Source organism: Gekko japonicus, unplaced genomic scaffold, assembly GCF_001447785.1.
Source record: "Gekko japonicus isolate JY-2015 unplaced genomic scaffold, Gekko_japonicus_V1.1 scaffold2446, whole genome shotgun sequence".
Classification (NCBI taxonomy): Eukaryota; Metazoa; Chordata; class Lepidosauria; order Squamata; family Gekkonidae; genus Gekko; species Gekko japonicus.
Window position 1 is genome coordinate 14,718 of NW_015167127.1, and position 16,746 is coordinate 31,463.

The 16,746-nt window shown below is 41.4% G+C and overlaps 1 protein-coding gene across 1 annotated transcript in view; it reads left to right on the plus strand.

The window, feature by feature from the left end:
• Window positions 1–16,746, plus strand: part of ENTPD6 (ectonucleoside triphosphate diphosphohydrolase 6 (putative)) — a 45,907-nt gene that overhangs the window by 12,326 nt on the left and 16,835 nt on the right. The window contains exons 2-7 of the mRNA XM_015413014.1: window positions 1,298–1,605; window positions 2,973–3,049; window positions 6,484–6,627; window positions 9,487–9,562; window positions 11,876–11,911; window positions 14,944–15,032. Coding sequence (XP_015268500.1) covers window positions 1,359–1,605; window positions 2,973–3,049; window positions 6,484–6,627; window positions 9,487–9,562; window positions 11,876–11,911; window positions 14,944–15,032 — 669 coding nt within the window. The 5' untranslated portion in view covers window positions 1,298–1,358. The remainder of the gene's footprint in view (window positions 1–1,297; window positions 1,606–2,972; window positions 3,050–6,483; window positions 6,628–9,486; window positions 9,563–11,875; window positions 11,912–14,943; window positions 15,033–16,746) is intronic.

Genomic DNA, 16,746 nt, shown 5'->3' on the forward strand with positions numbered 1-16,746 from the left:
GGAAAGAGGCTTCTTGCTCCTTGTGGCCTGGGCCTGCTGTGAGCAGGGGTGGGGCTTGTTGCACGTGCCTGCCTCCTGGGTTCTTTACTGCCAGAGCTCCGCTCCTGTGCGCTCCTGCAGGAAATGACCCGTGTGTGTGTATACACACACACACACACATATTCTGTAAGCCGCCCTGAGCCTGCCATGGTGGGGAGGGCGGGATACAAATTTAACAAATAAATAAATAAATAAATTGAGATTAAATATGCTTACTTTCATTTGTGTCCAGTGGCACCTTTAAGACCAACAAAGTTTTATTCAAGGTACCACTGGACTCAAATTCCGTTCTACTGCTTCAGACCAATATGGCTACCCACCTGAATTTACTTTTACTTTTTAGGGTTAGCATGCCTACAACCTTTTTGTTCTAAGCCATAACATGAAAGCAAATGTAGCCTGTATGTCTTGTTCCAGGCACAAACTATGCAAGGAACAAAGAACTAAGATAACGAAAAGGTCATCATCTGCCTCCCCATATAACACATGTCAGGAACGCAATAAAATCTTTTTTTGGTGTTTGTTCTTGCCTAAGGATATTGCTGGGGAGGATTAAACAAGATCAAAGAATGAACATGATAATCAGAAGGGATCCTACACAATCAAGGGGTATAAATGTTAGAGTATAATTGCATTTGTTAGAATCTCACCATATTGCAAGTCAAGAACACATCAGAGGATTGATCAGGCGTGGCCGGGCAGTCACCTCTTCTAATACTGGTGTGATTGGTACTGTATTATTGCAAATTAACTTCATACACAAGTTTGTTATCTTATTTATAACCTAGCTTTCTTCATAGCTTGAAGCAGCTAATAAATTCAGTTTTAAAACTTACTAAATACAATGAAACCCCACATAACCCTTCTCACCATCTAACAGGATGGTGTTTATGGATTTATTGCCTCCTTTCTGCTAAATTTTTTAGTAACGGTCTAATCTCTTAAATTTAAAGCAAAATGAATGCTTGCTTCATGTTTTTACATTAAGCATCTCTCTTTGAGTATGTTCTTCTGTAATTACTTATTTATGGCCCTCAGTTTGGACTGACAATTTTCTGCTAATGAGCAGAAACTTTCAACCACTGCAACTTGATAAATATTTTCTTGGAAAACATTAAAAGAAGCATGAAAGCATGAAACATGGTTATGTTATGAAAGTCCTTTACTTCAGATCCACATACTTTTGTTTGATTATTTCTTTTTAAAATTGGTGCTTCTTTAATGTGTAACTGATTATATTCTTCATTTTTAAATGTAGATGTGTCACAGGCAACTCCAGGCTAAAGTGAAACGAGAAAGCAAAGTAATTAAAGTGAGCCATGAAGATCCCAAAATTATATTATGCTTTTGGGATTTTTGGAAGTGCAATTATTATTGTTGCTTATGTGAAATGGAATGACTTCAGTCCAGTACTGGAAACAACGGAACGTGCTGTGGTTAATTTGGAAAAACAATTCAATAGTGAGCCATCAGGAATGGATCAGAAGGTCCTTTATGGAATTATGTTTGATGCTGGAAGCTCTGGAACTCGAATACACATATTCAAATTTACCCAAAACCCAAAAGGTAGATCAAACTATTTTGGTTAAAACTTTCTTGTACTACTAATAAGAAGTGCCAAGATATGGATTCTCATGCTAATTTTGATGCTTATTTGTTGAGTTGTTATTTCATAAATATTTTCAAAGGTGAATAGAAGGCAGAGTTGAAAGTCAATGAGCAATGTATTGTAGTATGGAAACAAGCATTCGAGCCTTTTTACTTGCAGTAATGTCTCTGTGTATATATAATCCAGTTGTTAGCCAACTTTTCCAACTATCCTGTTTCATGTTCTGTTAAATTACCTGAAGGCTAAGGTTACTTGAGTAGTATTTTACAGTATTGACTTTCTTTTCTAAATCAGTTCTTCAATAACAAGACTCATGGCCTGAATTACTTTAAATAATGTTCCTGTGATGGATTTTCTTAAAGCAGGCATTTTCTTGTTTCAGTGGAGACTTGCCACTGGAATTTGAGGTACTATCACTTGGTAAAGAGCATCTGCTTGAGTCTCTGCTTCTGTTCTCCTTAGCTGTAAAAAAGTCACCGTTTGATGGTTTCCTTGCATTTCTTTCCTGTACTGTTTTTCATGCTTTAAAATGCAGTGGCTCAACGTATTTAGAATTATTAGAAAAATATGTGCACCAAAATATGAGATAGCCTGTTGCACATCCAAAAATTGCCGTTTTGGGACTAAAATAGAAATAGCAAATTTAACCAGCTACTTAATGTTTCCCCTTGAGTGGAATAATCAGTAAAATAATCACATATTAAAACATATGTGACAAAACTCTGTATAGGGTGCATTGTATAGGGCCATGTATTAAGATGTACAAAGTGTTCTTAATTACAGCTTGCCAGGGTTTTGTCTTGCGCTCAGTATGCTTTTATGTCCTTTCCTGGATCATTACACTTCTTGATAAAGGCCAAGAGATGCAAAGGGTATCACAGGATACTGAAAAGAGAGTAGAGAGCAATACTTGTTCACAATCTTCCTCCATTCACATGGAGCTAAAGCTTTGAGATGGGAAAGCACAGAAATGACATGTCATATACGGTGTTCTCTTCATTTGCTGTTTGTTGCAACACCAACTTGAATTTGCAAGTATTCTGGTGTGAGAATGGATGAAACATACTACATATATTTATGATCCACTTATGTAGACTGTGCTTCGAATACTTTGCTATTGCAAGCTTGAGATTTACTACATAAATTGTAACCCTAAGCAGCAAATTCTGAGAGCACTCAGTTAATATATATTGCAGTTAATATAATATACATTGGGGTTTCATATTAATCCTTTTGATGTAATGTTGGCCTCTGTATTTTAATCTGCAAACTGCTACATTGTGTGTGTATCAACTCTTTTGAACTAGAATTTGTTTGCCAACAGAAACTCCTAAAGTAATCGATGAAACCTTCAGAGCACTGAAGCCGGGTCTGTCTGCATATGCCGACAACGTTGATGAGGTAATTTGAGTTGTACATCTTTAGCAGGGCACACGTGTTTCTTATTTTCTGTTCTCTTTAAGTTGAACGATTCAGTTTTGCTGGCCTTTTTCCAGGTAATATAGAATAGTTGTTATTGCCGGCACTCTTGGTATCTGAACAAGATGCTTAAGTCTTGTGGGTTTATAACTGCTGCCTTGCAATATAAATGTTGTATAAGTGCTGAAATGACTGCCTTAAGAACCATAGCACATGAATGGATAACTTTTAATGGTCTGCCTCCTGCACAAGTGGGTATATATGCTGGTCTGCAGTAGAACAAAGCTGGAATAACATCTCAAAAGCTAGTTACAGTAAAAAAGAGGGTGGGGGCAAGCTAATAGGAGAGGCCAGATGCCTCTCCTAACGGCTTACCTCCACCCTCATTTTCCTGTAACTAGCTTTTGAGATTTTATTCCAGCTTTGTCTGAAGAAGTGTGTTTTGCACACAAAAGCTTATACTTTGAATAAAACTTTGTTGGTCTCAAAGATGCTACTTGACTCAGACTTTGTTCTGATGCTTCTGACCAACATGGCTACCCACCTGAATCTGTCTGCAGTAGATCAGTTAGATTTGAGTCCAGTAGCACCTTAGGGACCAAAAAGAGCTGTAGGTTTTAGTAATCCATCATTCCCTGCCTAGGACATGGTGATGTAGATGTACTGCATGTCAGATGGCCAGCACTTTGAGACAGACGTGACTGTAATTTTAAGACATAAGTGCTGAGTAGTAGGAGTGCAGTCCAGGCCATTATTACAACTCAGTTCCAAACATGGTTATGTGAAAGCAGGCCCATTGATTTCAACTGGACTTTAATTTGATTGTAATTCTAAGCATGCACATTTGTGTTGGGGTCCATAGAATTTTACTTTGCTGGCCCAAGTTCATATACCTTTATGAAAAAAGGTGATGGAAACCACCTAAAGGGTAAGTTAACTTTTTCAGAGTAGCTCTGGGCAGCTAAACTAGTCCGTAACCTTGACTAAAAACACACAAAAATCTATTAGGTAAAGGTAAAGGTTCCCTTGCTCGAAAGCCAGTCGAATCCGACTCTAGGGTTGCGGTGCTCATCTCCGTTTCAAAGCCGAAGAGCCAGCGCTGTCCGAAGACATTTCCGTGGTCATGTGGCCAGCATGACTAAACACCAAGGCGCACGGAACGCTGTTACCTTCCCACCGAAGTGGTACCTATTTATCTACTTGCAATTTCTTGCTTTCGAACTGCTAGGTTGGCAGGAGCTGGAACTAGAGATGGGAGCTCACTCCATCATGCGGCACCCGGGTCTCAAACTCCTGAACTACCGACCTTCCACAGCTTGCAGTTCAGGGTCTTAACCACTTGAGCCACCGCAGCTCCGCTAAAAATAGAAAAATCTATTACATTTTGCCTAAAACAGAAAAAAGTGAAGTATTTAAATTTATATCAAAAATAATTTTTAATATTTATGTTATTATGGCAGGAGGGGCCCAAGAAGGTAAAAGTGCATAGAGCCCATGAAAGTCATAATGTGGCCCTGATGACATGGGCTGTGGTGCTGGGAAGGGCTGACTTGGGCCACCCCCAGGGACATGCATCTCTGGCCTCAGTCGTAGCACCTAATGCAACTGAAATAGGGAAGGCAGATGAGGTCACTGGATCGGCCAGATTCCCGGTCCTTGCTTTCCTGCCAATGCTTGATCATCACCCTTTTAGTTGAGCCTCTGGAGACAGGGTGTCAATTAACGTTTTGCATTGACATATGTTAACCACACAGTATGGACTTTGCTCTCTCCCTTGGGTGTTAGTGCTAAGTGCCATCTCTTTGCTTCCACTGCCACCAAGGTGCAGTGTTGTGCACTCTAAGTCTGAGACAGAGTCCCATGCAGCTTACCCCACCTAATGGGTTATAGGCCATCCCAGCAGGGGTTTATGTAGGGTTGGGGGGGACAGTGATTGGTTGCTGGGGAGGGGGTTTGGCTACCACTGGGGAAGGAGATGATTGGTTGTGACTGTAGTTGGTATCTTTTTTTTAAAAAATAAGCTTTATTCCCTCTCCTAAAAAGGAGAGATATTTCTTTTAAGTTCAAGGCTGTGCTTGGGCGATCCGGCTCTGGGAGACGTCCCAAGAGCCGGTCGCCATCCGCGCCGCCGAAACCGGAAGTCTGTAGTTGGTATCTTGTGCTCCACTGGTCCTTTAGAGTGGGACTGTACTGGGGGCTGGATTTTTCCTTTGTATGGGCACCTGTAGGGGACATTGTCTTTTTGATGGTGTGACTTTCTGTCACTGACAGGGAGCATTCCTGAGCTGGAGCAGCTTAGAGAACCAACTATCCCCCCCACCTGTCCACTTCTACACCAATACAGGGGCCCATGCTGCTGGCCCGCTGTTGAACAGCTGTGGTGAGGGCCAAGACCAGCAAAGCGGTGTTTGGGTGCTACGCTGATGCAACTCCTGCTTGCATGACATATCTGGGAGACATGCCACCATAGCAGCTAGTTTGTTCCCTGAGTGCTTTTGCCCCCTCCCCTAGATTTGTGCTGATAGAGTCCTGTGTCAATTGAGGCCAGGTTTTCTAACCATTTGGAAAAACTATTACGGATAAGGAGCAACTTCAAAGAAAACACACTGAATATTGTGAAAACACCTATGAAGACCCATTTGATACATTGGGACTCCAGAGTCAATTGGTTTCCACTGTCAAAAAGGAGAGATTGATAAGTGTTAATACCTCCAGATGTTAGCCATAAAGAGCAGTGGGGCAAAACATTATAGGATTGGGTAACAGAATGTTGGCAGGCTTTCAGAGAGACTGCCCCAGAGATGGGATTGGCCCCCTAGCCATCTACACAGTTGGGACTGGGAGTGTAAAACAACCTGTCAGTTTGAGAAAAGGCATGCAGAGAGGCCCAAGGAGGCACAAAGACGCAGGGAGAAAATGTCATTTGAAGGGCATTCTTCTGATGGGGGGGGGAGTGGAATCGTGAGATCACAAGGTAACAAGTCTTCAAGTCTAGATAGCTGGTATTTCTCTTTTCTGTTTTTATTTACTAGAAATTAAATTCAGTGCAAGCTTCTGTGGCATATATGGGTTTGAGGTAGTTTGGATCCATTGTATTGCATGCATAGCCCTTATCTGAAATAAGTAGGCTGTGACTTAGAGAAGCAACACGGACATCATAAAGATGGCAGTGGAATAGATCTGGATCTGAAAGCAGGGTTGTGCCTCTGGCAAAAGGAAAGTTGTGCATTCAGAGGTTTAGTTGACTCTGAAAAATGTCAGATGTAAATGTTCTCTTATATCATGTTCTTAGACTGGAAATGATAAATAATAGTAAAACGTGTGCCTAAATGTTAGTACATACAGATCTCTTACTAAATCATTCTTTCTTTAAACACTAAAGAAGCAATATTGTGATTTTTGTTTTGCCTCTTCAGAGTGCTCAAGGAATAAATGAGCTGCTTGCAGTTGCTAAAGAAGTTGTTCCTACGGAATTATGGAAGTCCACCCCTTTAATCCTTAAAGCAACAGCTGGTTTAAGGCTACTACCAGGAGAAAAAGCAAATGAATTGCTGAATAAGGTACTTTTTATTTAAAATAACATTATTTAGTTACTTTCGTGTTCCAATTTCATTCCATGGTACTTAGGGCAGCATACATGGGGTTCCTAGCAAGTCTCCCATCCAGATGGGACCAAACCAGCTTACCTTCAGGAGAAACATAGCTGTGTCATTAGCATACCTATAATGCCTAACTCTAAGCCTCTGGATGACTTATGAATGTTAACTGCACCTTTATAGGTTATAATGTATTTCCAATGCAGCCCTGTGTTAACATCCTGTTATCCAATATTATTCTTGAAGTTTATTAATTAATGGATCATGGTACAAATATTGGAAGATTTTAATTAGACCAGTAGTTGAATGGGTAAAATATAGTGTACAATCCTAATTTAAGTTGTAAAGACAAGGGAAATCCTAGAGTATGGTTTAAAGGAAGATCTATGCAGCAGCAAGATGGGTAGCCGTGTTAGTTTGCTGGTAGCAATAGAAAATTTGTGGTAGGGTATGGCCCCATAGAATACAATGGAAAGATCGTGCCACCACTGCAGCGCGACTCTAGAGAGAAGGGGTTTAAAGTTTAAACCCTTGCTCGCTTTGCTTCCTCCCCCCCCCAGCCCGCCTTGGCCGGGCCGCTGGGGGGGGGGGGGGGGGGCCTTACCTTGGCAGGCCGGCTGGGGAGGGGAGGGGAGGCTTTTGAAGATGCCCCCCCTTTTTTTGCTGCCGCAGCTGGCTTGCCAAAGTGGGCTGGGGGAGGGAAAGCGAAGAGAGAAGGGTTTTAACCTCCTTCTCTCTGGAGTCGCGCCGCAGTGGCGGCGGCACAGTCTTTCCATTGTATTCTATGGGGCCATAGGATACAATAGGAGACTGTGCCACTGCTGCAGCACGACTCTAGAGAGAAGGAGTTTAAACTTTAAACCCCTTCTTGCTTTGCTTCCTCTGCAAGCCCGCTGGGAACTGGAGGCGGGGCTTGCTGCCACCGCCATTTGTGCCTGCTCCTGGGCTGCCGGAGCGCTACTCTGGCTCGCTCCGGCCCCAAATGACCCCTGAGTATTACCATGTTTGCATTGGTTAACATATCATGTTCAGAACTTATGCTTTGTTCAGACGACAGCTCTGTTTCCATTTTCTACTATTCTGGTAATATTACATAACTTTTCAGATGTATCATCCCACTAATTGCATTGATCTTTGATCTTGATCTTTGCCTGTTCTGCCTCATCAGCTTTGTGGTCTGGGACTGTTTCCTGATCCAGTATTGTTCCTAGATTTCCAGCTTCAAGGAATATGTTGCCCTTTCCTCTGGGCAATAAAGATCTAGATCTATCCACTGTCATATTTGCCTGAAAACATTCCTAAGTTAATTATTAAACTGCACATTATGAAGACACATCCCTTAAGTACAGTTTGAATACAGTTATGCTGTGTGGTTGCATTTTTCCTCTTTCTTTTCTTTGTAATTTGCCTTGAGTCTCAGTGAGAAAGGTAGATTATAAATAATAAATTTGAATATTACAACTGGTTCAAAATATGGCTGCAACTGTAGGCAGCCACAAGGAACAATGCTGTATCTGAAGGATCTGGATTGGTTATTATACCTGGCCTTTCCAGTCCAATTCAAGACTTTGCTTCTTGCCAGTAAAAACTCTGGGCCAAAGATACATAGGCGTATGTCTTAATCTGTGTGAGCTCTCTTGTTATCTCCTGGAGAGGTGTTGCTTCATATTCCTTTACTGTAAGAGGCAAAACTGGATGTCAGAAAGTTTTAATAAAGTTCCTCATCAAAGGCTCCTAAGTTAACTCAGCAGTCATGGGATAAGAGGACAAGTCCTCTTGAGAATTAAAAACTGGTTAATTAACAGGAAGCAGTGAGTATAAATGGGCAGTTTTCCCAGTGGAAGGTGGTAAGCAGCAGGGTACCACTGTGCTCAGTACTAGCTCCGATGCTTTTTAACATGTTCATTAATGATTTGGAGTTGGGAGTAAGCAGTAAAAAATACTAAGTTATTCAGGGTGGTGAGAACCAGGGAAGACTGTGAAGCACTCCAGAGGGATCTGTCAAGGCTGGGCAAGTGGGCGTCAATGTGGCAAATTAGGTTCAGCATGGGCAAGTGCAATGTAATGCACATTGGAGCCAAAAATCCTAATCAGATGGGGTCTGAACTAATCCTAATCAGATGGGGTCTGAACTAGCAGTAACCTACCAGAAGAGAGATCTTGGGGTCATGGTAGATAACTCACTGAAGACGTCGACTCAGTGTGCGAATGCAATAAAAAAGGCAAATGCTATGATGGATATTACGTAATGCCCCTGTATAAATCTATGGTGGGGTCTCATTTGGAGTACTGTGTACAGTTCTGCTCATCACACCTCAAAAAAGATACTGCAGCATTGGAAAAGGCGCAGAAAAGGGCAACTAAAAAGATTAAATGGATGGAACACCATCCCTACGAAGAAAGGCTAAAGAGGTTAGGGCTCTTTAACTTGGAGAAATGACAATTGAAGGGTGACATAATAGCAGTTTACAGAATTGAGATACAGAAGATAGAGAAAGAAGTACTTTTCTCCCTTTCTCACAATACAAGAACTCGTGGGCACTCAATGGAATTAATGAGCAGTAGGCTTCAAGAAAGCTTCAAGAGTGGGTTGTATAAACATATGGAGCTGAGGTCCATGAGTGGCTGTTAGCCACATGGAACACTATGTCTGGGGCAAGTGATGCTCTGTATTCTTGGTCCTTGGGGGGGCAACAGTGGGAGAGCTTCTGCAGTTCTGGCTTTTCTGGTGGACCTTGTGATGGCACCTGGGTTTTGGCCACTGTGTGTGGACTGAATGGGCCATTGGCCTGATCCAACATGGCTTTTCTTGTTTAACTTTAGGTAAAGAACATTCTTCTAGAGTCTCCATTCTTCGTAAAGGATGACTGTATCTCCATATTGGAAGGAGCAGATGAAGGTAGGTTGAGTTTCTTTGAAGTGATTTCATACAGTTGTTTTGATTCTGGAATAAAAGGATGATTTAAAAATAGGTATGCTCCCCCCCATGCTGAATTTTTTCTGTATAGTAGACAGACCTATTGGGGAACAAGGGCTACTGTGGTTGTTGTTGATAATTTCCTTTATATTTTAACTGTCACTCATTCACATGATACCTGCAAAGTATCAAAACGAGAAAGTGGCAGTCCCTGCCCCAGAGCACTTGCAGTCTGAAGACTGGCAGGAATGAAATACGGGAAGGAGACAATGTGAGAGGCAAAGGTGACATGTTACAAATATGAGTTCTGCTAATGCTGCTAGTCGGTGTTCTTTCTTATTCCTAGGCAGCAACTATTATATAGCAAACAGGCTGCCTTTGGAGTTCATAGCTGTTTCCATAACTGAATTAATGAGAGGTGTCATAATCCAACAAATGTGATTATTTATGGTTGCTGCATAGATGGGCACTTTGCTATGTAAATACCACCTGGCTCACAAGAGAAGGGTGTACCCTGGCGCCATAGACCAGTAAAGTCCATGTGTGAATGAAAGCAGGATTTCTCAAGACTATGTGAGCTAGATGAGGAACTCCATGCATAAAAAATCACATCAACACTGAGTTTTCTTCTAGAACACTGAGGTTTATTTCTCTGGTAAATGCAGCTATGATGACACCCTGTAGCTCCCCAAATGTCTGGCAGATTTTTCCCGCCAAAACTTCAATTCCCCTCTGTGTTTGAGTCACCTTACAGTAGCATGTATATCTTCTCTTTCCCTTTTATATAAACTTGAAACTGTCCCACCCTTTGTTCAGATATTGGTTTAGGCTTTAGACCCAGTACAGGAACTTGAGGGAAAGACAGGAGATGTCCTGTTTTATAAACCCTTGTGAAATGTCACTTGAGGCAAATTAACTTTCAAAAACTGAATAAAGATTTTATTAAACAGGCAGGGAATATATATGTATCATAGGGGTAGTCAAAGTTTTGAGATTGCTGAGGTAAAAACTTAATATATGCAGAGCTGAATTCTTAGAACATTCAAGAGAGTGTATCTGTAGTGGTTTCAAGGTTTTCTAATTCTTTGAGAGGTACTTTGTTTAGTATATTTCAGCACTAAGACAGTTCTTATTGATGTTTCTTCTGGAAGACAGCATTTGCTTAAAGTTTCTAGATTTCTTCCTTCAGAGTTCTAGGTTTTACTTTCCAGTAACACATGTGGTGTCTAATCTTCTCCCCTTTATCACAGACCAGGGTTCTCTTTAGGGTTGCCAAGTCAACTTACCTGCAAAGCGGGGGGATTCCTGGCTGTGGAAATGACATCATCGCGTCGCCCACGTTGGGGGTGGGGCACTGTGACTCGAGGGAAAACCATAGAGTTTTCCCTCGATTCACAGTGTCCCCCCCACAATGTGGCCAGCGTGATGATGTCACCTCCGGGTGACATCATCACACTGGGGACGCCCTCCGGTAGGGGGTGGAGTTGCCCCCGGGACCCAATCCGCTGGCGGTGGGTAACAGGCCTCCCGGGCGGGAATTTACCTGCCCCCAGCAGAGGCTTAGCAAGCCTAGTTCTCTTCCCAACCCCTTTCACTGGCAAGAAGTTATTCTCCTTGTCCCTAAGAAGCAATAAATCCTTTTACTATTTGGCTTGTAACTACCCAGACCTTCTGCCGAACCCTTCTCCAGTATCCTTTGTCTGTATAAGGCTGTTCTGTAGCTTTCCTGACTGAGAATCTAAGTTCTCCCTCAGAGCATGTTTAATATATTTCAGACAATGGGGTTTCTCTTCTCTCTGTAGAAGTACTTTTCTATTGCCTGTTAGAAAATACTGACTCCCAAATGTCTCTTCCCTCAGAAGCCGAATCCTTTGGCTATTGATCCAGATGTTGCATTTCAAACAAAGACCAAATTGCGAAAGACCTTTTTCCCTCCAGATCAGCTATTTTCTTTCCTCTCTCAGCTGATGTTGGCCAATCAGAGAGCAAGTAGAGCATCTAATCACATAAGCTCTTCTCTCCAGGGAAGATTAACTCATGAACTCCCTGACTCTCTGATACAAGCAGCATTTTTAAAAAGCCTGCTTTTCTGTCCAGTCTGTCACAGCAGCTCATTTGTGTCCCATGTACATATATGTGACTTGTTTGCCAGCACTCATCACTTTGCACTTATGAAAACTGTGGTTTGGAGAAATCCTGACTGAACAAACATGGCCCCAACTGTTCAGCTTTATCAATAAAGGTAGAAAACTTGCTTTGTGTAAATGCATATAACTTCAAAAATTTTCTTGCCAGGTATTTTTGCATGGATCACTGTCAACTTTTTAACTGGTATGTATATAAATCAATTGTTTATTTGACACTTGTGATTTATACATGTAAGTTAAGTACTCTTAACTAAGTAGTCTTTGCTCTATAAAACTACCCAGTGAATTGCTTCAAGTAAATCTCTAGGGAGAGTCTGAATTTTCAAAACCTGTTATATTAAAATATAGTTCTGGGAAGCACAGGAAAAAAAGAATAGTTCTGTGTATTAGTTGCTGTAGATATTCCAGGTTGTGTGGACATGGTCTTGGCATTGTAGAACCTGATGTTTTGCCAGTAACTGTGACTGGCATCCTCAGAGGTATAACACAGAAAGATGGACTTGGCCAACCTGAAAAATCAGCAGTGGCTGAACATAGCCTAACTCAAACAGGACACAGTATTTTGTTACAAGACACTGAAAGGCTGGACAACACTTCCAATTACCATGTCAGATTACACAGGGAAGCCATGGAAATTCATAAACATAAACGCAATTTCAACAGGAATGAAGAGAGTTTAAAAATAAATAGAGCATGGTTTCCTGTCCTGAAAAACACAAAAGGCTCTTCATCTGACAATAGCACTACAGATAAGATTAGAATTTCAACAGCCAATCCACATACAAAAGAACCTCCTCAGGAAACAGGAAACCTCCTCAGGAAACAATCCATATACAAAAGAACCTCCTCAGGAAAGCTCCTCCATTAGCATGTTCATAGCCTGGGAAACCCCTACAAGATAATGACTCAGCCCTACCCCACCTTCTGCCTACTTGCCTACCATTTTCTTCTCACCTTGACACAGAGAATACTCCATCTTTCTGTGTTATACCTCTGAGGATGCCAGTCACAGTTACTGGTGAAATGTCAGATTCTACAATGCCAAGACCACGGCCACAAACCCCAGAAAATCTACAGCAACTAATGAACTCCGGCCATGAAAGTCTTCGATAATATAAGTTCTGTGTATGTTTACCTCCTTATAATACCCAAAATAACTCTAGTGTTCACACTAGAACTATACATTATATTATATAGAGTGACACACAGCTTGCTGCTCTGTGCTATATATGGTTTCTTGATGATAAAAGTAACATTCAGAAATGAATTTAAAGCATAACATGTACCTGGTATCTCTGCATGAAGATCTGTCTCCATAGGACAAAAATAGTTATGTTCTCTGTATCCTTACCAGCTCCCTCCAAGTATGTTTTCTAAGTGCCATACCATACCATGCCAGGAAACTAGAGGCCTCTGTGCACTATCCTGACCACCCTACCCATCTCTGGTTTTTCAAATATGTAAGTGCTGTGCCGGTGCAGACAGTGATGAAGCCCATGGTCTCTTGTTTTTATGTACTATTCTGTTTCAGAAACAGTTTTGCATTTTGTTGACTCTTTATAATTAAGAGTTTAAAGAAAAAATTACGGTGTATGTTCCATTATTCCTGTTTATACAAAGAGAATAAACCACTGCTAATTATATAAAAATGTTATGTTGTGTATTCTTGAAGTCTTACAATATGAATTCTAGTAACCAGATTCTCAAATATGCTTTGGCAATATTTGTTACATTATATTCAAAATTAACAAGGAAGTAACATTAGAGACATCATATAGAGGATCTGAAATTTACAATTTGCAATATGAAGTTATCTACAATTTTTTCCAAAGTCCTTGTCCACGATAATTATAATGATTAGTTCAGCTTGACAGGGAACTCAACTGTTTGCCGGTAAACAAACTCTTTGAACCATACTGCTGGTAAACTGACAAGAAGCCCAGGTAGACTTCTCATTTGTGGCAAATCTTCATCAGCGTTGTTTTTGCTCGAAGCAAGTAATACTGGATAATATTTCACAAAGCTGGAACCAGTTTGTATTCTTTAAATATCCCAGCTGAACAAAAGTATTTATAAGAACATAGGTCTTCCTTCCCTTTGAAATGGTCACACATATATGTCGGATACTTGGCCAGAGACAGAATAATTGGTGAGAGACATTGCCTTCTTTGTGGATTGGTTCAGAATTATATACAGGCCTGATTTTCACGTGGAGCTTCCTCTTACATTGAAATACTACAAACCTGCTTGTCGCTTAATTGTTGTAAATGGTTTTAAGTGTGTGCTATTTGGTTTTGGGGGGCTGTGGTGGCTCAGTGATTAAGACACTGAACTGCAGACCGGAAGGTCGGTAGTTCAGCAGTTCAAGGCCCTAGTGCCGCATGATGGAGTGAGATCCTGTCTCTGGTCCCAGTTCCTTGCAACCTAGCAGTTCGAAAGCAAGAAATTTCAAGTAGATAGGTACCGCTTTGGTGGGAAGGTAACAGCGTTCTGTGCGCCTCGGTGTTTAGTCATGCCGGCCGCATGACCACAGGACAGCGTCTTCCAACAGCGCTGGCTCTCCGGCTTGGAAATGGAGATGAGCACCGCGCCCTAGAGTCTGATTCAACTGGCTTTCGAGCAAGGGAAACCTTTACTTTATTTGGTTTTAGGCCACTGAAGAAGGCTCCTTGAGCTGAAATACGTCTTGTCTAGTGGCTTTTTATGAGATATTCACATATGTGATTCATGTTCAGTTGATGTGCAAGTTCTGTAGGTTGGATTTTAGCATTTCTTATGTATCTATCTTGTTTTTAATTGTTAATTATTATACCATGTGATAAATACTTTGTTATATTTTTAAACTTTGTTATACTCTGCGTACCTTCTGAGTCCCCAGACAGAATGGATCACCCATGGAGAGCAACTTCCCTACCTTCCCCTTCCTGCCATGGCCCAAGTACCCCTTGAAAAACTGCTGGGTGGGATAATCCCTGGAAACAGCAAAATGGTTTGTAGTGGAAGGGGTGGAATTGATTATCCCCTCCTCCATCTGCAGAAATCATTCATGGGAACCAAGCCTGAGTCCTCCCCTCTGTTTTCCCATGCCCAAGAATTAAGTCTGGTACTCTATTAGATCATATTACACAAGTTCAAATAATGTTTTTCTTGGTTTATTTTGGGGGAAAATGTGCAGATTGCACAACTGTTGCATTTTTAAAAATTTATGTGTTTCAGGTAGCTTGAATGATCCAACAAAGGGAAGTGCAGGAATGCTGGAATTAGGAGGAGGATCAACACAGATCACATTTCAACTAAGCAGTGAGGTAATAAGAGTCCAGATCCTTCTAACAAAAAGGTTGTGATTAATCTTACCAGGTGGTTCCTGCCAGAGAGCTCTGACTTTTCTCTTTCACTTCCACTGTGCTTCCAGTTTGCCTGCGTATTGACAACTTGTCTTTTGCTCAAAATGAGGAAAGTCAGTCATCAGAATAAATCTTTTATATCCACAAGCTTTTGAAAAAGGGAGTGCTTCATTGCTGATTATAGGAGTGCCTTTTTTCAATTATATAGCTTGTAAACTGGCCCCTTATGTAGATTCTGCTGGCCTCGCTACACTGATGCACACTACCATAACCTACAGATTGGACTCATGAGCCTGCCTTTCTGAAGCACCAGTTTGTGCAAAATACGTAGCAGGGCTCCTCTCTGGGTTCAGCCACTTAAAGTACATAACTCCAGTGCTGCACGTGCTGCACTGATTGCCTGTTTCCTTCAGGACGTAGTGAATGTGCTTTTACCTTTTAAGCCTTTCATGGCCTTGGGTCATCATAGTTATTGAACCGCATCTCCTCGTTAAGAGCCCTCCCTCTCCAGCAAAATCACAGGCTCTTTATGTGGTGGCCCCAGTCCTTCAGAATTGTTTGCCAGAGTGGGTGGGGAGGGTACTTTCTCTTGCTATCTTTTGGAAGACACGCAAGGCAGTCTTATTCCAGAACAGCAGATTTGGCTGTGCTCGTTTTACTCCTGTGTGTTTAATTCCTATGTGTGTTAAATCTTAAGTGCTTTTAAATTTGTAAGGTGTGGGCTTTAATCTCTGTGTTAGTTTTTTAAAAATTGAACTATTTGTGTCTTTGCAATGTGGTTGCTGCATTTTAAATAAATAATTGTTTTATCTCATATCATATCTTATTTTTCATGAGCTAATAAGTGAGATAGTAGGACACAAGAACTATTACACCATCATTACCTTACAGCTTGTGACGATGCAAGATGATCCAGAACATTGAATCAGTATAGTAGAATGGGGCTCCTGAGACATGAAGAACTCTTCAGTAGAGTTCCTACTAGAAATGGGTGGGCACATGCCATAGAGACAAGATGGACTTATTTGTTGTCTGAATAGGCACTGTTACATACTAAGCACATCAAGCTTAGACAACAGCTAAGAGACAGGATAGATCCTGCCCCAGCAGTCTTGCATAGGATGCCACTATAATAACATTGGCACAAACTCATTGTGTGTCGTCATAACTGTGAACCTTGCACAATCCAAGAGGTAGTATTTACAATATGCCTGCCACTTACCCTCACGGTGAACACTATTAACATGTGCAGGAGATATGAGTTGTGAACTCTATCTTTCTCCTTCATACATTATGCTCTTCACTTTGGAGCATGATTACTATCAACCAAAAAAAGCCACATGACTACTGTATGCCGTGTGTGCCACCCCACCAAACACATAATAATAATTTTGAAGAATTAATAATAATAAATTATAAATAATATTGTTTAAACTACCAGGGTCTCTCTGTGCGTGTACTATAGTCACCCCACACTATTGAAACATAGCCAGCCCTTGTGTCTCTGGAGCGAGGGGAAGGGCTTCCCTCTGCCATCTTGCTCTCTCCTCAGCATGAGGTACCGCAGGTTGAGAGAGAGATTGTCAAGGCACCTGGAAGAAAGCAAGCTGACCATGAGGAAGGGGAGTTAAAAACAGCTACCACCCCACTGTGGCCAGCTTGTTCTTTTCCTGGG